Source organism: Phalacrocorax aristotelis, chromosome 1 (assembly GCF_949628215.1).
Source record: "Phalacrocorax aristotelis chromosome 1, bGulAri2.1, whole genome shotgun sequence".
In the NCBI taxonomy this organism is placed as follows: Eukaryota; Metazoa; Chordata; class Aves; order Suliformes; family Phalacrocoracidae; genus Phalacrocorax; species Phalacrocorax aristotelis.
Genome location: NC_134276.1, coordinates 32757846 through 32785353, shown reverse-complemented (window position 1 = coordinate 32785353; position 27508 = coordinate 32757846). Strand labels below are relative to the sequence as shown.

Sequence of the window (27508 nt, the reverse complement as noted above, 5' to 3'; positions counted from 1 at the left end):
AATTGTTGTCACAGGGGATAACGAGTTAAATTAAAAGATGCTAGAATTGAGAACTGACAGACCTAAAAGAAGGGAATTTTAGACAAGTGTTCATGGAAACTTTCTAAAGGATACTCCTGGAGTGAAGATCTCGGTTAAGTGGCATTGGACATTTTTCATGCTTGGTACAAAACTAGCTTTTATTTAAAAAAAAAAGTGCCATAGCTTGTTTTGATGCCGTGACTGAGCTGAATTCAAACAGAATTGAACATCTCTGATAAAAAGCATGTCTACAGAAAGAACTGATACCTTACTTCTGGATTTGAATTGCTGCGTAGCAGTTTTAAGTCAGGAAGGAGACCTCTTTTAGGAGCCAGATGACCTTCTCCTTCCCATCTACATGGGGTTTTTGTGGATGTTTTGCTGCATGTTTTTCTGAAACATCTAATGTCTGCTTCTGCTAGAAGTGCAGCACTGGAACAGTGGTCTTTAGTTGTGATCAAGCACTGAGATTTCCTATTGCAACACTACAGGAAGTCTTGTCAGGTCTGGAAGGGGACTGATGAACTCGACATGTTCTTTGTTACTCCTCACACGTGGGTGTTTGGGGATTTTGATGTGTGTTTGTAGGCTGATCAGGTTGCTTGCAGGGATAAAAGTAGGAGGTGGGGAAGGTGGAAGAGTTTTCCTGTCCTCACCATGTTTCAAGGGAAGGCCATCCACTGCTCTCTGTGTCATCAGTAAGGATAAGGGGAAAAAATCCTAGTGGCTGAACCGTGTCTCTGCTCTGCTTTGTTAGTGCTAGAATTTGACTAAGTCCAAGCTGTCTGCCCAGCTGAGCTGGGGAACCGCAGCAGGAACTGCCTCAAAACTTGACATTCCAGTTGAAGCTTGAATGAGAGCTGAAACTTAGCTTCTCTGCCCTGGGATGGGCGGGTAAAAGGGAAATTTTGTTCCATTTCAGTACTACAGAGTAAGGAGCAACAACCAGTACTACTGTGGTAGGTCCAGAGAAAATTGTTGTCTCTAATGGAGGATGCTGTAATTACTGAAAGTGTAACTTTTGCTGTAGAGACTGTTGGCTGAAACTTTTGGTTTGGGGTTTGTTCTTCCATCTGGCTTTATCCGAGTTCTGAAACAAGCACGCGTTTCTAGGTGGAAAGTGGCAAAGAGCTGTTCCACTGGCAGTACAAGCATAAAGAACCAATACCCTGTTTTAGAGCCTGATTATCTCAGCCATTATATACTAGAAGCCAAATATAGTATTTTCCTTTTTAACCAATTACTCATCTCTTCTTTCAGGATCCTTCAGCTGTGCCAAATTCTGACAATGCCTTTACGCTGTTTTATGTAAAATTCAGAGCAGCTGCTCCCAAAGTCAGAGTAAGTAGGCTGGTCACTAGCTATTAAAACGGAAGCTATGAAAATGGGGTTTGAATTTATCAGTAGTGTGAATGCAAGGATTGCATATTGTGCAAGTGTGAATGTCTAAAGATTGCATATTGTGTCCACGGAAAAACACTGCCAACTATTTTCCAATTATTAGAAAAAGTAATTTGCTGATGATACTTTTTCTTTTTTTGCATAGACGCTTATTGAACAAGTAGAGCAAAGATCTGAAAAAATGCCAGAGTGAGTATGTCTACATAATTTATTTTCAACAATTTTAAGTTTTGAAAATCTTTACTTTTGTTCAAGTACTGTTTAACACATCATTTTTTTAAAAGAAAGCTTTAAAAACTGAAATTATGTAGACCTAAAAGAGGATATTAGAATGAATTTTATGTGTACCAGAAAATGAGCTTCAGGATGCAGTTACTGTTTTAATTTCTTGGCTAGGTATCAACAAGTTCTCAATGAAATCCATCAGTGTTACCTCGACCAGAGGGAGCTTTTGCTTGGTCCAAGTATCGCTAGCACTGTTACAGAATTAACCAGTCAGAACAACAGAGATCATTGTGCTTTGGTAGGTAAAGGAGTCATGTGTTGTGGGGTTTTTATTATGTTTTAATCCCCCTCCCCCGAGTAAAATGTACTTATTTAATTCAGTCATTTACATGCAAAATTGTCATTTTTGTTTGTGGTTTTGAATCATTAAAATTTTACTAATATTTTCAGGTAATGCATATTTAGTGGAAGATTTTTCTGTAAAAACTCTGCTCTGCTACAAACCTTGCTTGCAAAAGCATAAAATGTGGATGCCTAGATTTAATCAGAAACAAAAAGGGACCGCAATTGCACAATGAGCTTTTATTTGGCTAGTAACATGTCTTCAGTCCTTAGTTTTATAGTCGATCTCAGTAACTTTGAATTTCTCAAAGCTTCAATTTAATCATAGCTGTAGTGATAGTAATACAACATATAATATAATGATATAATATCTGTAATACCTCCTGTGGTACTGATGCCAAGAAAATAAATCAATGATCTATTATTTGTACTTCTGTGAATACAGGTACGAAGTGGTTGTGCCTTTATGGTCCATGTATGCCAGGATGAACACCAGCTTTACAATGAGTTCTTCACAAAACCAACACCAAAACTGGAGTAGGTGGTACATGCTGGTTTTGTTTTACTGCATGTTAGATTTACTATGCTGTGATATAGAAGACAATGTTATATGGCAAATAAGGTTGTATTGAAATGGGTTGCTAAGAACCAGTAAGAAAAAAATAACCTTAATCACTTTATGCCTCAGATTTTGATGTTCTTTTTTTTTATCTTCAAGTGAAGCTGATAGTTTAGATTCTCCATAAATAACCTTAGTAATGTAAATGCTCTGTAGATGGTCTGAAAGAGATAAAGACACATGGTTGCTTTGGAAATAGCTGTAGAAGTTCTGTGCTACGTCTCTCATCTGTATTTGTACTGCCTCTATGCCTATGGTTTGCAGTCAGTTGCAGAAGTGCTTTTGATTTATTTCAGTGTAGAATTAAGCTGATGAACTCTAGTCATTTTTCATCAAGGATTTAGATTAGTGAGCTGCCCTTACCGTCAAGGAAAATTGGCATGTGCCTGTACGTGGGCTGAACGGCAGGCAATGTAGGGGACACCTGACAAGAACAGTATCTGTATCTACTCTGCCTAAATCTAGAAGAGGGACAAGTTGTTGTATTCACATATTAATTGCATTATAAAAGTATTGTAAGTTTTTTACAACAAAGCTGTAATATTAGAACAATTGAGTAGATTATGCCACTTCTCCAATTTTCTGATATGTTTTAATAATGATATTTAATTTTGAAATTTGGGCATGTCATGTTCCCTTGCTATGAAGTTCATAACTAAAGTATATTCCTATTAATATAACAGAGGCACTGGTTTTGAATATTATATTATCTTAAAATCAAGTACAACTTGAGTTGAATAAGTGCAACCTGGGAAAAATACTGCCCGCTACCCTCCCTGTCCTCTAAAGCTAAAGGAAAACCATAAACACATAAAGCCTCACTAGAAATAACCGGTAGTGCCAGAGCAGTAGCAATCTTTCTCGTTTCTGAGAAATTGAGGTCTCGTGTGGGACGTGCTCAGGGTTTGAGGTGACCTAACTCAATTGGTTTAAGAACCAATTTAGCTATCTCAGTCCAAATACTGAAGTAAACATCCCTAATTTAAATAGGTATAAACTATTGTTCAGACAGAAATGTTGTCGCTATTGCTCTTCACACCAAGAATGAGAACAGACTTCAGATTATTTTTGAATCTTGATAGAAAGTAGTTACCTCCTTTCATAGGAACTTGCTTCCCTTTTTTGCCTACATGTAAATAAAATGTTTTGAGGAAAATGTTTCAAATAGTGACTACTTTAGTAGGTTTTTCTTAGCTGCGTAATGAATAGCCTCATGTTTTATCTGAACTGCTGAGGTGCTCTGAAGGCATAATAGCTAGGTGTCTATGTACAGGTAAGAGTTTACCAAAAATCTAGCCAAAGGCAGAGGCCTGAGGTTGTGTTGTCTTTAATAAGGCTGTTGGAACTTTCTCCTTTGTTTCTGCTTTTAACATGGAGCGTAACTGTTTTATCAAGTTGCTTGTAAGTCTATAGAATACAACAGAAGAGAGAGATTCAACGTGTTTCTTCTGCGAGCATTCTTTTGTGAGCATTTTTTGTTCACGCTCTGAAAGGGACTGAAGTGTCCTTGTCCTATTGACAGACATTCTTAATGAATTAGAAAAAAAAATATATAGTGCAGTAAACTCAACTGTAAATACTTAGTATTTACACTGTAAAAGTAAACACTGTAAATACTTAGATATTCTTACTGATTGTGTTTCCAAGTGTAACTGGGGAATTACTTGATTTTCAGCTACTGGCAACAGCATTATATGGCAGTATGTGATTAGTGCAGAGAGCTCAGAGAATGGCAAAAATGTCTAGAATGAATGCTGCTGGTGCCTTAATGAAGACGTGTATCACTTCAAAGAGGAAAGACAAAAATAAATTGAAGTGGGATTTCCGGTGTTTCGTATTGGACTGATGTTGTAACTTCAGTTAGATTGGAAAGCGTGCCCCGCAATGTTGGAAGTTGTTACGGAAAAGGTTACCAAGCGTCTCTTCCTGTGTCCCTCTTGGTGTGCTCCTGCTTCTAATGAACTATTGAGCACTTGGAATCAGATGAGCTTTTTCTCAAGGGGAAATTGGGGCTATGATTCTGAGCTCAGCCAGGAGTATTTCTTTACACAGAAGCTGGGTAAAACAGTTGGCAGAATCTTCCCTTTGTGACAGGTAGCGTTGTCATTTCGGGTTTTTTGTTTCAGATTTTTTTAAATTTTTTTTTTAATTTTAAAATTAGTTCAAAACTGTACCACCATTTTAGCAGTTGGTATCTTACATCTCTTAAAAGACATTGTAGAAAATCAGGTGTTCATGTTTTAAACAGTCCTTTTTAAAGTCTTCTATGATGCTGTGTTGCATTGTTTCCTTACACTCCTTTTAAAAATCTGTGCCATAAAATAATCCACATTTGTGATAAAATTTTATTTTGGAATTGCAGGATCCTGAAAGTGTTTTGATTTGTTGTATTTTTCTTCATAGTGAACTCTTGGAGAAGTTGTGTCTTTCATTGTATGATGTCCTGAGGCCAATGATCATCCATGTCATTCACTTAGAGACCCTTTCTGAACTCTGTGGGATTCTCAAAAATGAGATGCTTGAAGATCACGTACAGAACAATGGTAACTTATAGATGGAACCTGATTGTTTTTAACTGTCATCTTAACTGATAAAATTATAAAATTGCATAGGCAAAAATTGCCTAGATTTTTTTCTTTCTAATGGGTCTTAAACATGTCAAAGATGAGATGAGGTAAGGTTATTTTAAATAATTTTTTTTCATTTATAATAGAAAGGTTTTTATTTATGCTTCTGTGTATATCTTACTTTAAATTAATACACTGATGTTAGAGTCCTGTTTTCTCTAGATTCTACAAATGCAAGCAAGCATCCACCCAGTGCATATACATGCACCAGGATTGATTTAAATGAACTTTTCAAATGAATGAATTGCTTTGCTTGGCCCTGCTAATGCCTCATCTGTGTAGAGCTTTCTGCATACATGATGATGAAGCAAAGGAATGCAGATTTTTTCATTCTCCTTGACGTAGTGTTTCCCACACTAGAAACTGTAACTTCAGCAGAGGAGTTACATAGCTGACAGAGATTTTTGAGTTTTGGTAGTGTTCAGAACTCAGTCTCATAGAAGTGAGGTGACCATCAGGAAAAAGTCTGGTGTATCATTTCCTTAGTATGACCAATGCATAATGGAATCATTTCACAGTCTTGCCCCACGCGATAAATAGAAATCGTACTTGGTAGCTGGGATATTGCACAGCGTAGCTCTTTGTCTCTGAAGCTGTGCCAATATAATGAAGAATTGCTCGTTTTCCTGGAAGTAGAATTGTAACACTGTTGGGGGTGAGGAATAAATTGGTGGCGTAATCTTTTGGCTAATCTTAAGAAGTGACTTTCTACTACTTAAACTCAGGCTGATACAATAGTTCTTAAGTTGGACGTGACCTGCTTTGGATCATCTGTCCCGGTAGGTAGATGAGTAAGCTTGTCAGCTCTTGGCTGTCACATTGCAGGCGTTGGCTATGATAAAACCAAAGCACGTTGGTTTGGTGTCCAAGCAGAAATGTTACTTGACGTACCCAGGTCTCAAGTAATGAGAATGCTTAATTCTAACATGGCACCTGATGTTATCAGTGTGAGATTGCATTTTTGCAATCTAATGAAAATTTGGGGGGGCTGAAGCAATTGCAACATGGAGTTCAGTAATTCCTTGTTCATCATAAATTTGTCTGCATGCCGCTGTTCCAAAGAGTCTGACTTCACCTGCAGCAAGCCAGTTTTGTGATGGTTCTATATGCAATACTTCAAACTTTTGTGTCTGTAAGCTTGTTTTGTAATTAAATTAACAAATTTGTACCTTTTTTTTTTTTTGACCTTTGTCAGCTGAACAACTCGGTGCATTTGCAGCTGGTGTCAAGCAGATGTTAGAAGATGTACAAGAGCGTCTTGTCTATAGGACGCATATTTACATTCAGACTGATATCACAGGCTACAAGCCTGCTCCGGGCGATCTTGCATATCCTGACAAGCTGGAAATGATGGAGGTATAGCATCAGCTTTTATTATTGTCCTTGATTGTTTTTGGTTTTATACGCAGTATATACAGTTGTGCAGTATAGTGCTTTGCAGATGGGGTTTTCCAGTTCTTAGGTGTATTTATGATTACTGGCACCATCAAGTTGGCACCTGCTGATTAAATTATGACCCTAAACTAGATGTCAAACTCGGTAAACTGGTGATAGTTCTCACAGTTAACAGTTAGATAAAACTTGAAGCTTCTAAATTTTCTCTCGTAACAGTAAAATTTTTTTTACTTTCATAAGTAGTAGGTATTATCCAGTGTATTTTCTAGTCGAGCTGGCATTGAAGAGAAGCATTAGGCACAGTTAGCTGCAAGTTTGTTTTCAAAATTACTTGTTAACTAGTGTTTGGTATGCATGTGTGTACACTATGCACAGGCAGTGTGAGGGGCGACTTGCTTGTACCTTCAGATAATTTAACATGTCAGCAATGGTTTCCAGTAGCCTTTTGCAAGTTCTTATCAGTATTAGTTGTTTTTGTAGTTGTTCCAAGCCCTTTGAGTCAATGTTACTGTTAAAAAGAATCAAACTAATTCTACTTATTATAAAAGGTTAATACTATATTGATGAATGAATTGATGAATAAAACTACTCATAGAAAAAAGTGGCTGATGAAAGACTTTAAATTAGTTTTTGACTAAAGCAAACTGTGTTTGATATGCAACTGAAAGGTGGCATTGCATGGAAGGGATCAAGCACAATAAAGATTCCCCGCCCCCCCGCCCCCCAAAATAACTGTTGCCGTTCACTTTAAAATGAAAGGCCCAAGCTGTCAAAGGATTGAGCTGATTCAGAATGGCAGTTCTGACATGGACTGGGAAGATCCAGATTTTATTGCTCTATTCTGCTTTCCATCTATCTACCAGAACAGCTGGTGGTGCTTAGAGAATTGTAGGACTTACTTGCAGCTGACCACTTGGTAGAGAAGCTGTTGTTTGACTTCAGAGTCAGAGCATTACTCACATAAAATGGAGCAGCTTTATAGCTATATATATATATATCTTGCTGAGGGCTGGAAGAAACTAACATTGTATTGACTGTACCTTATTGTGTTCCATTCTTGCCTGTAAACAGACAAACACTGCAAGAAACTTCTTAGTACTGACCTCAGGTTGCTATAACCTTGTCTTTTTACATGTCAAGAGCTTTTATTATATTAGTTTATTCTTTGGTGATTAGAAGGGACATTAATAGATTTTTAGGAAAGCATTTACAAATCCTGAAGCTAGTGAGTTTGTAGATTACTCGCCTTTTATGCTGAAAGCTTAAGGACTAATAAGCTTTTGAAGAAAAAGCAAAAATAGCAATTGAGAAGCCCACCACTCAAAACGTAGCCGAATGGGATCCCTCTCTTCAGAACAACTAGTGATCAGAAGTTTTACTAGTGTAACTGTTAAGATTGCAGGTTGTGTTTGGTTTGGTGTTTTTTTTCTAAAATGGTGTGACTAGAACTGCATAAAAAAATGATTGTGAGAACTTTTTAATGTTAGCTATAACTTTTTTAGGCAAGCAATACAGATACTTAGACTACACAGGGCCTTATTTTCTAGCTAGAGTCCTATGGCCGTTCAGTTAGGAACAAGAAGAAAGTGAGTTTTACAGTTCATTCTGAACCAAGAAATGATCCTGTTCTTCATGTGTCCTTGTAGGACTCCAGTTTTTGCCTGGTTTGAGATTCATTTTGCTACTTGATGCTTTTAAACCTCAAAACCTTGCTATTTAGAGAGACCTTCTGTCTGAGTAAATGAATTATTAAAATGTTAAAAGCGCAGGGCAGAAATATTTCTTCTGCTGTTCTGCTCAAATATTAATGCAGTTCTTTGCCTGTTCTTGCTGCCTCTCATTGCTTTGAGCAGACCAAGTAGTGAAAAAGCTTGAAATATGGAAGTGTTGAGTAATGTTAGGGGAAAGCTTTTTCTTGAACTCCTGCAGGGAATAAACTAGAGAGTACTTTGGGGCCATCTGCAGATATCAGGAGTAAAGCCATCACAGAAGTTACCTTTATAAAATCCAAGTGAGTGTTGAACTGGGTTCCCCTATTTTGAGCTTCTCTTTCTAGGTGACTTCACTGGTTATTGCTTAGAGAACAGTAGAAACAGGCAAACTTGGAAGAACAGTGCTTTACACAGATCTGTGATACTTGTGAATCTTAGTTTGATTTATTTATTGAAATGTTTCTGCTACTGTTGTGGAAGCATCTGTTTTTATCTCTTTTAATGTCTTTGAAACACTGGGAGCTGAGTGTAGCTGACTCCTTTTGCAATTTAGTATACTTTTCTCTATAGTAATCAAAGCAGCATAACGCTGCTTAAATTACGGAGGAAAAAAAAAAGAATTAAAATAATGTGGTATATCTTCCTCTGCAGCAAATTGCACAGAGTTTAAAAGAGGAACAGAAGAAGCTGCCATCTGAAGCTTCGTTTTCAGATGTCCGGCTAGAAGATCCTGACTCTTGCAGCTTAGTTAAATCTGGTATGAAATATATTTCATGTTGTTAAATAAATGCATAAAGCTTGTGGAGACCATGAGCTTAACTTGAACTATCAGTGAGAAACTTCCATGTATCTAAAGGGTTATTTTCCTAGAGAGATTTCATAAGAGAAATTAATAAGAGATTTTGCTAGGTGAACTTTGTATTAGGATTCTTAATAACTTGGGGTTTTTTGGAATGTGAAACAACTTAATCTTTTTCTTTTGGTGGCATTTCTTTGATTCCAGTGCAAATGCATTTTGTGAAGCAACTGCTTTTGTACCTGACAGCACCTACAGTACTTTGTATAAAACTGAGCTTCTATATTCTCTACTGCAAAGTAGCTCTGCCATCAGGATGTATACTTAAGGATGCTTCTGTTTGTTAGCTGTGCCAAGATGGGAAAGGTGGTTTGGTGTGTCAGGCATGTCTCTTAAATGAATGCTTTGAGCATCTAGGAGTGTCTTGTGTGTGTGCCTTTACCTGAGAAGGCAACTTCTTCCTTTGAATGCCTTTCCACTTACTGAAACCAGTTAGTAATTTTAGCTCTTTACAATAATTCAGAATATAGTCTTTGACTCTTTAAATATGTGACCCATGTGCCTGTAAATTACAGTGAACTGGAAGCAAATTCCATGAAATGTGGCTCTTTTTGATGCCAGTCATTTGAGTGTTACAACCCTTTAAATTTTTGTCTAAGATCCATATAGACTTTTCCCTTTATTTTATCATTGTTCAGAGAATGGTACAGTGTTATTTTTCCCAACAGCACCTTTCTCAGCTCTTTGTCAGTTGTTTCTCCTATTCTTTTTGATTACCTGGTAGTTTCTTGCTTTCAGCTTGCAAGGCCTGCAAAGGTCTTTCTGGCTGTTTCTAGCTGGACTCAGCAAATCCTGTTGAGAGTGGAGTTCATCTTGCTTCTAGCCAGGTGTGTGGCGTTCACAAGTCCTGTAAATCCCACCTGCATTCAGGAGGTGGAAGGAACCTATATGGTGTAATTTGAAGATAAGTGTCTGAGATAATTGGGATTATTTGCCCTTCAAAGGTGTGTCTCCCCCATTATCAGTGCCCACAGGAGTAGCTGAAGTGACTAATAAATAGCCTAGGAACCTCAAACTGACAGCTGAGGTCTTACAGGCCTTCTAGTTACTGTGACAATACATTTATTGTTGCGAAAGGTAGAAGATATTGCTGAATTATTTTAGACAATTCCTGCACTGATGACATAAACACATCACAAGTGCTAATTCCATCATTAGGTAAAACCTAAAAATTTTACTTTTTCTTGAGTGCTAATTGGAATCAGAGTCCTGATGCTATTGTCTCAGCTGTTTCCTAGGATTTAAGGACAAAATGAAAATAATACAAGACTTCTGTCCATCAGGTGCTGTGAAAATCCATTTTGAGTGTACAGAATTACAAAGGTTACCCAGGAGGTAACCTTTTTTATGAATACTTTTTTATGAATACAACCTCCTCATGACAAAACTGGTTTTACCATTATTTTTGTGGTTATTAACATGATGTTTAAACCCTACACTTTCTGCAACTGTTTAATCCATGTAGGATTATCCTCAGCAGAAAACAAAGAAGGAAAGCATTGAAGAAGTAAAAGTGATGGAATGTTTTTTTCCTGTTTTTGGTTGTCTTTTTTTTTTTCTGAGTATCTCTTGTAGTTCCCTGATCTTGACCATTTTTTTTTCTTGTATGCTTTTTTCCCAGTAATTGTTTGATCATTTCAGCTGTTGAGCTAAGTGCGGGGGTGGGATTTTCATTGGAGACATGCTTGTAAAACTAAACTCTTTAAAAAAGGTCGAGCTGGGCCATCCCTGAAAGCCAACTCATGTCTCACAGCCATGCGCTCTGTACACATCGGAAATCTAGTACTCACCTGCTCAGCAGGAAGACAAAAACCTAATATGTTTGGGTGCAATAAAATGTGTCTTATCACTGCGGAGTCAGTATAAAGGCAGTCGATACTGCAGTCTCCTTCAGTCAAAAGGGCAGATGGGCAACTTTTTCATGTGTGTATTTTACTTTTAAACAGGTTCAGCAGAATCCCTTAATCCCAGGCACCAGACAACGATTTCACCAGCAGATCTGCATGGAATGTGGTATCCTACTGTCAGAAGGACTCTAGTGTGTCTCTCCAAACTGTACAGATGTATAGACGTATGCAAAAATTTCTTTATCTAATTTTTTTAAGTGAAGCTAGAATTGTGTAGCACCATGTCTAAATATTGTAATGTAAATTAGGAATGGACAATTACTGACCTCTGTTATCTCTTGTTCTTTTTGCTGCTATCTTTATGTAAAACAAGTGAACTGACAAATTTAGATCATAATTTCCAAGACAATTTTGTATTTGTAGAATTAGAAAAGAGGCACTGGTTTGTACGTCTATTGTTTTTGCTATTATAGAAATACTTCAGTGTCTGATGCTCAAGATACTTATTGCACCAAAGTTGAGGTGTGAATAGGACACAAAAGAATAGAAAGTTCTGGGTTGATTATAGAGAATGATCTTATTGCTGAAACTACTGGGAGAATGTGTTTCTTGCTCTGTCCTTTGCAGGACATCAGACAAGGTGATGTTTCTGGACTTAAAAATGCTGACTCTACTACATCTACATTTTGGAAATGTGCTCAAAAATGTTTTGTGGCACATCTTTTCACCTTCCAAAATGCGGGAGACGTTTCCAAAGTTTAAGACAGTAGGAATCTTTGTCTAACAAACAAAAGCGGTGTTTACTTCACAAGTATTTTGAGACTTGCCCTTTAGAGTCTGATTTACGTCTGTCACCTAATAGCATAGAAGGCTAATAAGTCTCTGAGAAACATAATGTGAGTGTTTTTGCTTTTCTGTACGTGTTGTATCTTTATTTAATGCATTTCAAAAATATCTTTGTGTTATGTGAAACTGCTACCAAGATGTTATTTCTTAAAAAGAAGCTGAAAAATATTAATACTTTATTGCTTAATATATCAATCTCATTAAAGATAAATGAGTATTTGCCCTTGTTTTCAGCTCAACCTTTGGAGATGAGGTCGTTTTTGTGTTGTTTGCAAGGCTTATTTATAGTGTGTCTGCACAGTGATTTATTTTTTCACTGAGATATTCTAGCAGAACCGGTATGCCTTGCATGCACTCGGTAGATAGGAGAAGACATGAATGAAGTGGCACTGGCAAATCTTAGGGCATTCAGGGCTGTCATGTACTACATTGGAGTGCTGGTGGAGGCAAGCTGTGCTCCTATGCCTAGCTCAGCTGTATGATCGAGTTACTCTGTGTCACCTGGGCCATGGCAGCTGTCATGTTTGTTTATTAACCTGGTGCAAAAGTGAGGTAATTTGAGTTTGCCTGAGGTTAAGCTCACTGGAATGATCTCATGTCTGTTGCAAGTATAAATTGCACACAGAGGTAGTTACCCTGACACGTGAAGTGTCTAGTCAGGTTACCCAACAAGCATGGTTCAAGCCGTTAGCTCCGAATGCATTAGGTGTCACTACCCAGGGGCAAAATCAGAGCCAGGAGGTGAACAGGGCACGCTTGGATGTGTACCTGTATCCAGTCTAAGTGCCGTAGCAAACTTTTATGTATGAAAGCTCAATCGTGTCTTAGTGCGTTTAGATGACACGTTTGCAGCTAACCAGCCTAGAGTTCTGTGTGCTGGCAAGCACATCCTGCACAAGCTACAACTCTTAAATTCTGCTTAAGCTTTGTTAACACGTTTTTTTGGTCTGATTTCGTCTTCCCTGCAGAGGGCAGTGTTTCAGGGATTATCGCAAGAGGCCTTATCTGCCTGCATCCACTCGCTGCTGGGAGCTGCTGATTCTATCAGCAAAAACAAGGTCAGAACCTGTGCTTTGGGTATGATTTCGTCCCCACCCCCCCGCCGTATCTCCAGCCATGAAGCAGTTGTTCAGAATCCTACTGAAATCTCAGTGAAAGCATGTTTCTCTGCCCCCAGAGACCTGATGGATTTGCCAGCTTTTAGTTACAGTTAATGTATTGTAAAGCAAAGATAATGATTCACACGCTAGCCTCTCTGAAAAGGTGGAATACAAATCGTAGCAATCGTGTTTACAGGCTGCTCTAGCTCATGTGAATTCAATCAAGTGATACCTAAAGAAAAATGCTGCTAGAAGTCTTTGCTCCCTATATTTGTTTTCATTGCCTGTTACTCTTTTTTTCTCTGCATCCATTGTTTGAATTTTCAAAATTCTAAGTATTCACTGGGAAGAGTTATTAAGTACTCTCCACTCAGAACTGTCTGTAATCAAAAGGTTTGATCTGATGTGTTACTCAGAATTCCATGCAGTTTCATCAAGTCATTTTAACCTTAAAGTGTTACTTCAAGTAGTTGGAGTAAACATTCCTTTTTCCTGTTGCAGTTCCTTTAATACAAATGCTGTAGTGTTTTGCTAATTCGTAACAGCCAGGAATTGAATTTAAAACAAAACAACAACAAAAAAACCCGGAAGTCTTCGTAGGCTAGAATTTTTTGATTTCTATAAGCAGTAGATATTTCGTAATGAAAAAAAAACTGTTTTAAAGTCTTTCTTTTGACTGTAAGTATCCGTTAAGTGTAGTATCTTTAAAAAGAAATTCAAACCGTGTTTCCTTCTAGCTTGAGCAGATAACTATTTCGTATAGAATCATTTAGGTTGGAAAGGACCTTTAAGGTCATTGAGTCTAACTGTTAACCCAGCACTGCCAAGTCCACCACTAAATCCTGTCCCTAAGCACTGCATCTACATGACTTTTAAATACCTCCAAGGATGATGACTCAACCACCGGCCTGTGCAGCCTGTTCCAATGCCTGATTAAAGAGATTTTTCCTAATACCCAATCTAAACCTCCCTTGGGGCAACCTGGGGCCATTCCCTCTTGTCCTATCGCTAGTTACTTGGGAAAAGAGACCAACACCCACCTCACTACAACCTCATTTCAGGTAGTTGTAGAGAATAAGATCTCCCCTCAGCCTCCTCTTTTGCAGACTAAACAACCCCAGTTCCTTCAACCTCTCCTCATGAGACTTGCTCTGCAGACCCTTCACCAGCTTCATTGCCCTTCTCTGGACACGCTCCAGCAAGTTGAGGTCTGTCTTATAGTGAGGGGCCCAAAACTGCACACTACTTGAGGTGCGGCCTCACCAGTGCTGAGTACAGGGGCACAATCACCTCCCTACTCCTGCTGGCCACGCTATTCCCGATACAAGCCAGGATGCAGTTGGCCTTCCTGGCCACCTGGGCACACTGCTGGCTCATGTTCAGCCGGCTGTCAGCCAGCACCCCCAGGTCCTTCTCTGCTGGGCAGCTTTCCAGCCACTCTTCCCCAAGCCTGTAGCGTTGCATGGGGTTGTTGTGACCCAAGTACAAGACCTGGCACTTGACCTTGTTAAACCTCATACAGTTGGCCTTGGCCCATCAATCCAGCCTATCTAGATCCCTCTGCAGAGCCTTCCTACCCTCGAGCAATCAACACTCCTTCCCAACTTGGTGTCATCTGCAGACTTACTGAGGGTGAACTCAATCCCCTCATCCAGATAGTTGATAAAAGATATGGAACAGAACTGGCCCCAGAACTGAGCCCTGTGGAACCCCGCTCATGACCGGCCACCAACTGGATTTTAGCTCTGTTTGCTGCAACTCTCTGGGCTTGGCAATCCAGCCAGTTTTTTACCCAGCAAAGAGTGCATGCGTCCAAGCCATGAGCTGCCAGTTTCTCTAGCGGGATGCTGTGGGAGACAGTGTCAAAGGCTTTGCTGAAGTCCAGGTGTAGACAACATCCACAGCCTTTCCCTCATCCACTAGGTGGGTCACCTGGTCATAGAAGGAGATCAGGCTGGTCAGGCAGGACCTGCCTCTCATGAACCCATGCTGGCTGGGCCTGATCCCCTGCTTCTCCTGCATTTGCCTGGTGAGTGCACTCAGGATGAACCGCTCCATAACCTTCCCTAGCACCAAGGTCAGGCTGACCGGCTCTAGTTCCCTTGATCTTCCTTCTGGCCCTTCTTGTAGATGAGCATCACATTGGCAAGCCTCCAGTCATCTGGGACCTCCCCAGTTAGCCAGGACTGCTGTTAAATGGAGAGTGGCTTGGTGAGCACTTCTGCCAGTGCCCTCAGTACGCTTGGGTGGATCCCATCCAGCCCCATAGACGTGTGAGTGTTTAAGTGGTGTAGCAGGTCACTAACCATTTCCCCTTGGTTTATGGGGGCTTCATTTTGCTTCCCATCCCTGTCTTCCAGCTCAAGGGGCTGGGTACCCCAAGAACAACTGGTCTTAACTATGTAATGATTTCAGAGTTCTACAGTTAATTATCCATTCCAGCACTGTGTAATGGGTCAGCATTGACTTAAAGTATTGCAGAGAACGAAACTGATCCTGCAGTGAGCCCTAGTTAGGTTAGGCAAGGACTTCCGTCTGTTCCACTTGGTTCTTAATGTGTGTTAATTTAACATTATCTGGTGAAATTGTGCATAAGAACAAAATAAAAATCAAGAAACCCTGCCACCATTTATTTTTACTAAACATTTCTATTTGATAAAACTGCAGATTTAAAACGAATTTCTTCTTTAGTATTTTATCTAATACTATATCAAGGAAAGTTCCTTTCCAGCTTGCAATAGCAATTTGAATTCTTGGGTCCTGTTCCATTTACCTCAATGAGCCATGAAATTCAAAGATTAAAAGCAGCATGCAGTATAGAGCACATAGCTAAAATAACAAGCAGTGCAAAACTGATCGCCTTGGTGGTATGAACATGGCCTTGTTTTATTCTTTGTATCTTTGCTTTGCATTTAATGAGATGAGAAAAATGCTTCGTAAGACCTTTGTACAGTGGCACCATTAATGTTTCTGTAATAACCTTGATTATCTGTGTGGCTTTTTCTAGTCATCGTAGTGATTAAAAAAATTCTAGAACCTTATGTTTTTTAATTATAAATCATAAGAATGACGTGAAATAATTCCTGTCTCTTATGAAGAGTAAGTTTGTATCTTTTAAATAATGGATACCTGTACCTAATGTGGACACTTAGTAATATAGCTGTGAAATCTAACTCTTCTAAGAAAGGTCAATAAAGTCTGCTTCTGTAGAGCGATGTGTTAGGAACAGTACAGAAGTGGGATTTCTTGATCCCGGAGTGTAGTTAATGGTACTACAGACTAATGGAAAAAGCTTGTTAGTAAGATTATTAGTATTAATTTTATTATAGGAAGTAACTAATAGAAGTGGAGGTGTTGAAACTTTTCGTTTAATTGGGTTTTTTTACATGTAACGCATGTTCTTTCTCTTGTGCTGTAGACCCAGGTTGATGGACAGCTTTTCTTAATAAAACACCTTTTGATTCTTCGTGAACAAATCGCTCCTTTCCACACTGATTTCACCATTAAGGAAATTTCCCTGGACCTTAAGAAAACTAGAGGTACTAAACAGTTGCTGGTTACAGAACGGGATGGGTTTATCCTCCCTTAATGTGCTGGCAAAAGTTCTAGGTTTATTTTATGTTCACTTGCAATGACCTGTTCGCTTGTTCTAATCTCTTGCTTTGTTCTTATCTTCTCTGAAAAATGTAAAACCTTTCTCTTATTCAGGGCGATTTAAGATGTATCTAACATTCTTTATTTTTTCTTTGTATGAAATACATTTGACTGCTTTTTGCTGCTGACCTAACTTATTTATACAGTCCTTTTTAAGAACAGCTAAATAATCTACGTTTCTGTTGCACAGAGAGGTCTTTCCCCTTTTCTGACCCTTTAAAGGAATGTCTTTTGTTACTGTTGTTTAACGGGTGAATTTAACAATAGTTGACTCGTCTAGAAGAAATTAAGATCTCCTAGACAGTTCTGTGAAGTATTGTTTAGGAAAAGGTTTCTTATATTGCAAGTTCAATCAGCAGTATTGTTGAATAATTTTATGTAGCAACTGTGTGTGTTGTAGGAAGGGAAAATAAAGAGTAGTAGCCATGGTCATGATTTTTAAAATTGTTCTATAGTTCCTTTGTAGAATGCAGAAAAAAACTTTTCAGTACAAAAATGAACTGTCATGCACTTGTCAAGTTTATACAGATAATGGGAAAATAATTGGAAGCATGTCAGATTTCTCCCCTTCCCTTCCAGAAGAGTAAGCTGAAGAAATAACTTCTCTTTCCTGCCATCTAATATGCTATTGTTTAACTCTGAAGCAAGCAATTCTTACACTAACCATTTCGCCTGTTGCATTTGAACATCAATGAAACCTCCGACCTGTTGAGTAGTTTCTAGTTGACTGGAGGTTAAAGGGCAAATACATCCTTTTGGTGTCTTGTCCTGGCTGACACACAAGTTTGTTCTCAGTCTTCATTTAATTGAATAAATTTTTGTGCCAGCTAGTGCTTTGCAGGTGGTGGTGGTAAGTAATGGAAAACACTTTCTTTATATTGGGTGGTGGCAGTGGTGTTAAAAAGGTGTACATTGCGTGTAATTCCTAATGTAGTGTAGCACAGGCCAGTAGGGCTTTTATATTTGGGATGAGCTGTAGAAGGAAAATTACATGGCTAATAGGAGTTTTACTGTGTTTTAGCCAAGCTTTCTGCACATAGATGTAAGATTTAATCTGGGATTTATAGACAAAGGGACACTGCTTAATGTAAAAGTCATGCTTCCATCTAATTTGTTTTTTTAAAGCAGTGAAATGCTAAGGTTCGTGTAACTGAAGTATACAGCGGGGAGAAGTAACTTCCATGCTGAGTAGCTCATCGGTTTCTAATCAAGAACTTAGGCTTTTTTTGGAGTCAGTGAAGTTTCTGGGAAATAATTCAGAGAACAAAATGAATCCTTCTCTGTGGACTCCTTTAACTGCATAGGAGAGCAGATTCTTAGTTCAGTGCAAAACCTACATGCCTACATACCTTGTACTCCCTCTTTGTTTAATGCCTTTGGTGGCACTTCTTTAACTCTTACGTCTTGTTTCCCTCACATTGTTTTATACAGCAAGAGGAGCACAGAATTGCTTTTGAAATGAGAAAAAAAAAGCAGATGGATGTGTAGGATGATAAATGAATGACATTAGGGCAATAAGCCATATTGAAACTGAAGTGATAATTTTCTTTTTCCCAATTTGACTAGATTTCAGGTTGACAACCTCCTGCTAACACTATAGGAATAATTTCAGTATCTTGTCTTAATTACAGACGTCGTTGCTTTCCGTTCTTGGGAATTCTGTAGAGACCATGAACATGAGTGTGTATCAACCTCAATATTTTGTTTAGTCCTACCTAAAATAATTAATCACAGAGGGAAAGAGTGACAGTTCTAAGTTACTTTATGCAACGATACTTGGTTTTCCCAGACAATGTGGGCAAAATTCTGCATATTGTTTGTAAATGCTTAACTACAGAGCTTATGTAAAAGTCTTTCACTTGTAGATATAGTTACAAAAGGAAAAGAGCTCACACAATTTGCGTGCTGATAGCATTACAGCTAGTATCAGTCATTTGTTAGGTTCAGGTAATGTATTCATCTGTTTAGACTTTGCAACTATTAGATTCAGGTTTACCATAGGTGCAATTAAAAAATAGTGGATCGAGCTTTGTGTGCTTCCATGCATGTGCACTTGTGCATCCACACCTAGTGGTAGTGGAATCATTAATGTTACAGTCCTAATCATGATAGGCCATTTTTTATGTTTATTATTAAAGTTTTTACTTCCTGGAGCTGAATCCCATTGACTTACAGCGTGAGTGAATTTCTGATTCACAGATGCAGCATTTAAAATCCTGAACCCTAAGGCAGTTTCAAGATTTTTTAGACTAAACAGCAACAACGCCTTGATACAGTTCTTACTGGAGGTAATACGGAGTCTTACTGTATTAAGAAAAATTGGGTCATGTAAGTGGGTGGTGATCTCTGGCAAATAAAAACGAGAGAATTGTTGTCTTCTGTTCAAGGGTACTCCAGAAATCAGAGAGCATTATATCGACTCTAAGAAAGATGTAGATCGTCATCTGAAATCGGCTTGTGAGCAGTTTATTCATCAACAAACCAAACAGTTTATAGAACAGCTGGAGGAATTCATGACAAAGGTACAAACATGTTTTATGTTCGTTAACCTAACCGAAATACCAGTAGGACAAGGGAATTAGTACTTAAATTGGGTGTAGAAGCTGCTAGTTCTGTCTGATCAGCTGAAGACGATGGCATTTCCCATTACAAGGTTGTGCTTCCCTTTAAGTTCCAACAACAATTTTCTGGGCATTTTTGAGATTAACGGGTTAAAGGAACGTGACATAGTTTGCTTTTTGAAAGCAACCCTTACGCTCTTTGATTAAGAAGCATGAATGTTTCATTGAGTTGAAACAGGCCTGTGAAAGTTGGCAGGAGCTTCTTCTGTTTGCAGGGGAACTCCTACCTTGACTGAATTTGTGAGCCTTCAAAAACGATCTTGGGTTATGCGTGTTCTTGAGGGAGGTCTTAGAGTATGGCTGTGACGTGTTAATTAAAAGTTTCTGTTCTCAGTAGATTTTACACTGGTGAGGTGCTTGCTGAGCAGGACTTCCCTCCCAAGTCCTGTTTGTGACAGAAATTCCTGATAAAAGTTGGTCAGAAGGGTTAGGCATTCTAGGGGTTAGGAACAAGAAAGATGTCTTGTTACAATACACCTGCTCTAGAGCTTAGGATTTCTAGGCATCATGAGAAAACCACACAGCAGGATCTGTTACTTCTGGAAAATGAAGTGTGAGATGTGGATCCTAATGCACTGAGAATAAGTGGAATGACATCTCAGAAGCTGGGGCTACGGCATTGCATGGACATCACAAATACCCCAGCTGCTGGTTTTTGAGAATTTGGAAGATTACAGTATTGAATTCACTGGTGCCTGTCATGCTGGGGTGAGGGGACAGTGGCGTGCCTAAAATATGGGTGGGTAACCAGTGAGATTGATAGATTGTCCAAGTGATCCTAACGATTCACTGGGAATTTGAGGAGTTTGACTAACCTGCTTAAGTATAAATATCTTTTGAGGTTTTGTATCCTTAGGTGCCCAAGTGTCTTTGTAAATTTAATCTCATTTTGAATTTTACTTCCAAGAAATGATCATGGTTGTAATTTTGAATTATGTATCTGTCAAGCTGCTTCCCCTGTGTGTTTTTAAGTCAGGGCATAGGAAAGAGCGAGCAGGGGAGGTTCCGTACACTGCAGTATCTAAGGGACATGTGCAATTGGTACTTGGCCACTCTGTTGTGAATTTGACTGAAAGAAACATAATTTTGTTGATTGTACTTGTTTTAGGTAGCTGCTTTAAAAACAATGGCCACTCAAGGAGGTCCCAAGTACAGCCTTTCGCAGCAACCTTGGGCGCAACCAGGTATTTTTGTTTTATATTCGTGTTACCTCTGAGGTGCTTGTAGGCTAATAAAGCTGTGATCATTTACTACTTTAAGACTTCTAAAAACCCTTCATCAAATGGAGAAAAAGACCCTTTCCATTCACCATTTTTGGTAGAGCAATGTAAGCTGCATTATATAGGGCTCAGGTATTTCAGAATGTCATTTTTCTCTGTGCCTGACTTCCAAAACATAGGAATCTGAAAAGCTGGCCTGATTAATTTGGACTGTGAGATTGTGATTGATTTGGAAAAATTCTATGTACATAAGAGCTGTCTACCTTTTTCTTGAAAATCCTGGCTGCCATTTTTACCTGTGTGCTGGTTTAAATGTCTTAAGATACCTCTAAATCAAAACATGACAAACTTCAGGATATCTATTTAATTGGTGCAGTACATGAATGACAAGTATTTCTCAAGCTGTGACTGTTCTTGCATGAAAACAGCTTTTCTGCAAGTGTATACGGAATGTGCTTGAGGAATTATTTGATTACGTTAAAATGAAGATTTTGCTTTGGTAGGAGAAAATGACTCTGCATTGAAGCTTTTATTGTTTGCGTGTTTGGTATCTACTTCCTTTCCAGTTTTCCTGTCAGTATGCAAAAATGGAATTCAGCTTTGTTTCCCTCTCCTTAAGAAGTCAAATATGAAGGCTTCATAGGAACATTTGGAATCTTTTAGATGTTCCTGAGTTGTTTAGCTCTTCCAATTACAAAGTTGTGCTTGTGGGTGACACTGAGAAATGTGATTATTCCAATTCATACGTTGGAACCTTCTGTTGCGTCGTGTTCTTAAAATGCAAAGCCAGCCACGTTCATTCATAATTCAGTGCTGCTCAATGGGTCAGACACTGTGAAAGGCTAACTCGAGCTTCTGCTTAACATCTCCTGCTTCTTCAGGAGTATTTTTAATGTTTGTTTGGAGATAATTATGTGTGTAGAGGCAGACCGAGGCAGAGCTTCTGCTGTTTCTTGGAGTCATTTGTCTGGGAAGCAGGAGTAGGCAGAAAATTAGATAGAGTAGAATTGAGGGAACAAAAATAAACATAGTGTATTAACTTTGTTACTTCAAAGCTACAAAACATATTTTTCCCCTGCCCTTTAAGCAAAGATCATTAAGTAAAATTATTTAAATACCTAGCAGTAAAGAAAGAGGATCTTGTCCGAGAGAGGATTCCTGTCTGGTTGATTCAAATCCAGATGGCTGTGCAGCCTTTCTTCTTACAGACATGGCCTGCAGTCAGTAAGGAGAATTTGTCATCTGCTGGTCTCTTTACTAGCACTGTTTATTTCCTAGCAGTTTCTTTTCCAGGTGAGTTTTCTGGGAGGGAGCCTATGTGGAACTTTGGTGCTGTTGGAAGGCTGTAACTTCAGGAACCTCAGGAGGATGCGGCAGCTTGCAGAAATGTGTCGGATGCATTTTCTGCAGGGAAAGAGGGGCTGATGTCTTGAGTAGGTCCTAAAAGAAAAGTCTTGTCTGGCATGTTGTGGTCATACGATGGGTTGATTCTGCACAGCCCAGTCACTCCCTCTTTCCCTTTCACTCAACCCTGTGGTTACGATCAGCCGCAGTAAAGCTGAGGTGATATTCTAGAGTGTAGATCTCAACTAGAAGAATGCCATTTTAGTCTGGTAAGCATGTTTTCTTTTACTTTCAGCAAAGATCAACGATCTGGTCTCTTCCACTTACAAGACAATAAAAACAAAGCTGCCGTCAACGTTACGAAGCATGTCATTATACTTGTCCAATAAAGACACAGAATTAATCTTGTTTAAGCCAGTCAGGGTGAGTATTGCTAGATGTACTTCAGCCTGTTATCCTATAGGTGTTGGGTCTTTGTTTAGTTAAAGGCTTTAAACACATTTTGTGGGATTGTTCACCTTATATTTCTGCGTGTGTATGGTTATATGTATAATATGTCTATATAAATGTATGTATGCATATATTTGTAAGTGTGTATATTCAGACACACGTACATACACATACCTGTATGTCTGTGGAGTTATTCTAGGCTACCAACCCAGTCAGTAAACATGTGACAAATACCATGCACATGCAATAGTGAACAGACTTTTACAGTCAATGTGGTATCCCTGATCTGAGAAGCCTGTTGAAGTGAAATTTTTTTTAAAAAAAAATCTAATATGTTTTATAATGATATGTTTAAGCTTAACAAAAAAAAAAAGTCGTCCTGCTCTCCATTGTGCTCAGCCTACACAACACAGACGTTACAGGGAAGCAACTGGTTCTGTTCATTCTGCGCACCTTCCAGTCAGCACCATATGAGCTACTGTAAAGAAAATTAACTCTGTTCCAGACAAAACCAGTACGGCTTGGTCAGTTATGCACGGGCAGAAGTGCTGGAGGTGGAGAGAATGATACCGATTCAATGGGACACCCACTGTAAACCTGCCAGAAAGAGCTAAGCTTGAGTTTTAAGCTTCCAGGTTAAGTCTGTAGGACTCGGTGTTTCAACTTAGCACATCTGAGCAGAAGTTTTTCTGCCACAGCCAACATGGGTTCCTTGTGGCTGTTTCGGGGCTTGTTTTAAAAGAAAAGCTCTTAAAGCTGGACTGCTTCTCCCTACGTGGTCACTTCAGTAGCTATTCCATGTACATCGTGCTTATTCTGGTTCATGTTTGAGATGGGATGTTGTGTTTCTTTCAACACTGAGTTTTTTCTTCTTTCCTTTAAAAGAATAACATTCAGCAAATGTTCCAGAAACTCCATGCTTTATTAAAGGAAGAATTTAGTAATGAAGATCTCCAGATCATAGCTTGTCCTTCAATGGAACAGGTATATTGATGCTCCCTGTTTTATCAGTTGCTCGTTCATGTGACTGGCTTTTTTAAACATTAATTGTTCATTTTTAGTATTTTCAGTCTTCAGAATCCTTATTTATTTGTTATCCCTCTTAGTCCTGGATGGTTAAACTCAGGGCTTCATCTAAATCTAGGCTCTCAGCTAAAAGGGGGTTTTGTTTGGGTTTTTTTTTAATGAATATCCAATAGAGTTGTTAAACTGAGGGTGGTGATTGATGTTGCTGGGTATTGAATTGTACAACATCATGGTAGAGTCTTGCCATTTCTGGGCATTGTCTTTTCGGGGAAATATCAAGTTTAGTGAATACTTTAAAAAAGCCTTTGCGTGTGAAGGCAGTCTTGCTTTTGACAAGTACAAGAAGGAGCAACTTTTTACATTTAGAAAGCATGAGAAAGAATTGCAAGGGTTCATTTGAAGTAAACTGCATTGGGAAAATGTGCAGATATTTGCGGAAATGTAACCCTACATGATAAAGTCTTTAGTCTCAGATGATTGGGATTAAGAATTCTCTGCATTAGGATGCTCTGACAGAAACCAAGTAGGTTTTGGAAAAAATCTTGCTTTGACCTTAGTGGTCCAGGGAATGTGGATAGAATTGTGATTATCCCAGGATGCCAATATTTAAACAGATCATCTAGTTTACGGATTAGAGGACGTTGCCTGCAGTGAATGTGGCCACAGGGATGTGTGGTGAGTAACCTGGAGCACAGAGTGGGAGTGCTGCACTGGAAGGAGGTGGGGATATCCTAGAGGAGGTGGCTTCCCCTAGTTGTTTAGGATCACTTCTACAAACTGAAGTGTATGGGAAACCGTATTGTAATCTGTGGGGAAATAAGTATTGCAGAGGATCCCAAATGTGTTTCAGATATCTAAGATGAACGTTAACATTTTTCGCCAGTGCGCGTATCTTTTTGGAATTCCTTGAGAAAGCATGAAGTCGTCTTAGAAACTTTGACGCAGTAGGTTGTTGTGACTGCTGAAGTGACTAGTAACATGGTCAACAATTGCATTTTAAAAAGGCTGTGAGTAGGCATTTGACTGGAAATTTTGGCCAGTTGTTTTGTAGCTGTCTTCTGATTGGTCTAAGACTATATGCTTCCTGGGAATCCTGTTTAAAGGTTAAAATATAAGACATAAATTCTGAAATTTAGCTGCTCTAATGTAAGCTTTCTTCTCATCTTTCAGGTGAACTTACTTTTATCGATGTCCAAGTAGCCAAACAGTGAGGCTGCCTGAAATAAGCTTTAGTTGAACGCCAGGCAGTGAAGGGAAAGTGAAGAAGTTTGCTTGAAGTAAACGAAGGATCCCACTGTGCAGTCCAGTCGGCATCAAAACTACCCAGGCTGCTTAACCCTGTTTTAGGAAAAAAAAAAGAAAAAAAAAACATTAAAGGTATTCCTGTTCGTTGGCTTGAGAAGTGGGGGGCAGGGGAAGAAAACAAAACAAAAACCCCTTTGCTGATCGCTCTTATGGAAACTCAGTTACTGCCTTATCCAGATGTTTTCAAAGCTGAAATCCTGGTTTCTTTGTTTTTATGTAAAGCCTGTCTTGCTTTTCTTTAATAAGCTGATGTGTATGCAGTGAAAAGCTGTGCTTTCAAAGACACACTGGAGATAAAGCACAGGGAATCAAATGGGAGCGGTGATAGGTATTTGTGAGGCTTGGAGTTAAAGCCAATGGTATGACAATTTGACTTAAGCAGGCATGCTCCAATTTTTCTTTAACTGCCCCAGAAATTCTGGTAATCCACCACGTGCTTGAACATAATTCAGAGGAACATAATTCAGAGGTTCTTAGCTGGGAAAACTTCATTTTCTGCATGTGCAGCATTTCTTGAAACACTGGATGTGCTGTTTTTCTTACACTGTTGCGATGGGGAGCTGTGAGGTCTGACCTGAAGTTTTATGCTCTAACCTTCCTCCGTGTAAAGAATCTCAGTTCCTCGGGGTTTGCAATGGAAAGCTGTGCAATATAATTTCTCTTGTTTCTGAGGGAACTGTGTATTTTCAGATGCTTTACAGCAAAACTTAGCATTGAGATTCTCAGGTATTTAGTTTTAGGTTAGAGCCGGTTTTTTTTGCCTTGCGCAAGATTAAATGGTGGTTGTTTAAAGTGGGGACTGGGACTGGAACTTGTACAGCCTCTGTGTGTCGGAGTAGGTGCTAGTAAGGGTGTGTGTGGATGCCAGAAACTGAATGTGCAAACTTGTCATATCAGGATGGTAAACGGGATAAGTACTCGGTAACTGGTAAACAACGCGTGGTGTTCGGTGTGCATCAGCTGGTCATTATTTCAGCAAGTGGAACTCTAAACACTCGGCCGTTACTCGAATGAAACATTACAAGCAGCTTCAGGGTGTCTCAGTGGTTCAGTCCTCATTGTGCAGCACTGCAAAAGAAAATGACTCACGTGGCAGATTTTTAACTTATTTATAAAACCTGTTGTGTAGTTTTAAGTATGTAGAAATTTCCAGGCACATCAGTGGTGTTTTGATTTAATAATTTTCTTGTTACAAATCATGTGGCTGGAGACTAAGGTGGTAGGATTTAAAGCTACCACGAGAAGTGTTGCAGCGGTGGTGCGGAGGTACACAAATGGTACTTATAGGACCTTACATGACTCCTTAAAAATTAACTAACGGAACTAATGAGGAAGAAAACTTGCCCTTTCTTTTTACTTATGTAGAAATACAGGCTGTAAAATAATGTCCAGTGCATTGTAATATATGTATATTTGTTTTTTATAAAGCTTTACAGGACTGCGTGGTTGCTGTACAGAGTTAGGACTTACTTAATACAGATATTGTACAGAAAAAGACGTGAAGGGAAAACCATTGCAGTAGTTGTTCTTGTGCTTGGGATCTTCCCTCTCTTGGAGCACCCAGACAGCTCTAGGACAGCGGGCTGAAGGATAAGAAGAGCAACCAGTTTATACAGCCTGTTTGCTGAACAAACATTTGTTTAAACATGTACAGTTTCAGATATTTACGTTTACAAATAGTGTAAATACTTTCAAAAGATTAATTTAAGATGCTTTATATTATCTGACTAGAAACTTGCTCTTTTTAATTTTTTTAAATAAAAATGTTGCCACCTATTTTGGTCCAAGAGTAAAGCTTTATTCTGTAATCTGAGGCTTGTCTGTCAAGATAACTGTAATACAGAGACAATAAACATCCTGTAAGCACAGGCAGTGCGTCGCTGAGAAGAAATGTTCTTTTTTTAGCAGAGAGAATTGACTTTGTTTAGCACAGATGTATACCTGAGTGCTGAATGTACAGCTAATTGCTAAAGTAATGCCTCTTTATGGTTATAATAAAAGTAAATTTGTATTTTCTTTACTGACAAACGATCTTGTGTGAGTAAATGGTCTCTTTGCTTGCAATTTTGTTAGGGGGAAGAAACTACAACTGTAATACAAGAACATATTTTAACTTGTTGGCTTTTCCTAAGAGACAACTTGGGAGCTGGTGGCAGAAATCACAAGGATTATTTTATTTGATAGCTGTTCTTGTTGCCTGGTTACTCACAGACTCACCTACCCATAGTTTCTCATTACCACATACTGTTCTTCTGGCCCTTGGTATGGTAGAAACCCGTCATCCAGAGGCTTGTGGTTTGTCCCCTGTAATGTCATGGTGAAGCTTCCCTTCACCCTCTGGCTTTGACAATGTCATGTGCGTGAACTAACCTGAGGGAAAACGCTCCTTTCTTATGGAACTCAGCTTCTCGCTGACTGGTATGGGGCAGCGACGTGCGACCATTGCTTCCCAGGTGCTTGGAGCCTCCTGAAAAGGTTTGGGCCTTTGGACTGTGTCTCATAAATGAAGCGAATGCCAAAGCAGCTGGCTGGGCATTCATGCTTCTTTTTGTACAGCAGTGATGCCCACACCATGGCTTACGCTGTGCTGTGTGTTTTCCAAGTAAAACCAATGGTCCCTTCCTCAAACTGCATGTTTGGTGTTGACAAAGTGAGATGGGTAGGAAAAGGGGAAAAAGCGTGTGCTGCTGAAGCAGCTCATGCAGTGACTGCAGGTAGATCCAGCCCGGTGTCCACAAATGCTGCTTTCTCCAACCCTCATGTGTTTTTATCCTCATTGAACCCTGGAGCAAATCAGATCTTTGATATAAAGACCTCTGAATAGAACAAAAGAAGAATTGGTTGGCCCCTTTCAGTGGTGGCCAACCATGCCACTAAGCCATGGGACTTACAATCTA

General features: G+C 39.1%; 1 protein-coding gene across 1 annotated transcript in view; it reads left to right on the top strand.

Annotated features, from left to right (window-relative positions):
* Positions 1 to 26642, top strand: part of COG3 (component of oligomeric golgi complex 3) — a 34088-nt gene extending 7446 nt beyond the window's left edge. Inside the window, 16 exon segments of the mRNA XM_075087113.1 lie at positions 1282 to 1362; positions 1568 to 1611; positions 1819 to 1945; positions 2435 to 2526; positions 5012 to 5151; positions 6431 to 6591; positions 8994 to 9099; positions 11145 to 11269; positions 12860 to 12949; positions 16410 to 16530; positions 18845 to 18933; positions 19033 to 19167; positions 20375 to 20450; positions 22126 to 22253; positions 23166 to 23264; positions 24477 to 26642. Coding sequence (XP_074943214.1) covers positions 1282 to 1362; positions 1568 to 1611; positions 1819 to 1945; positions 2435 to 2526; positions 5012 to 5151; positions 6431 to 6591; positions 8994 to 9099; positions 11145 to 11269; positions 12860 to 12949; positions 16410 to 16530; positions 18845 to 18933; positions 19033 to 19167; positions 20375 to 20450; positions 22126 to 22253; positions 23166 to 23264; positions 24477 to 24506 — 1644 coding nt within the window. The 3' untranslated portion in view covers positions 24507 to 26642.
* Positions 26643 to 27508: the final 866 nt, after the last annotated feature.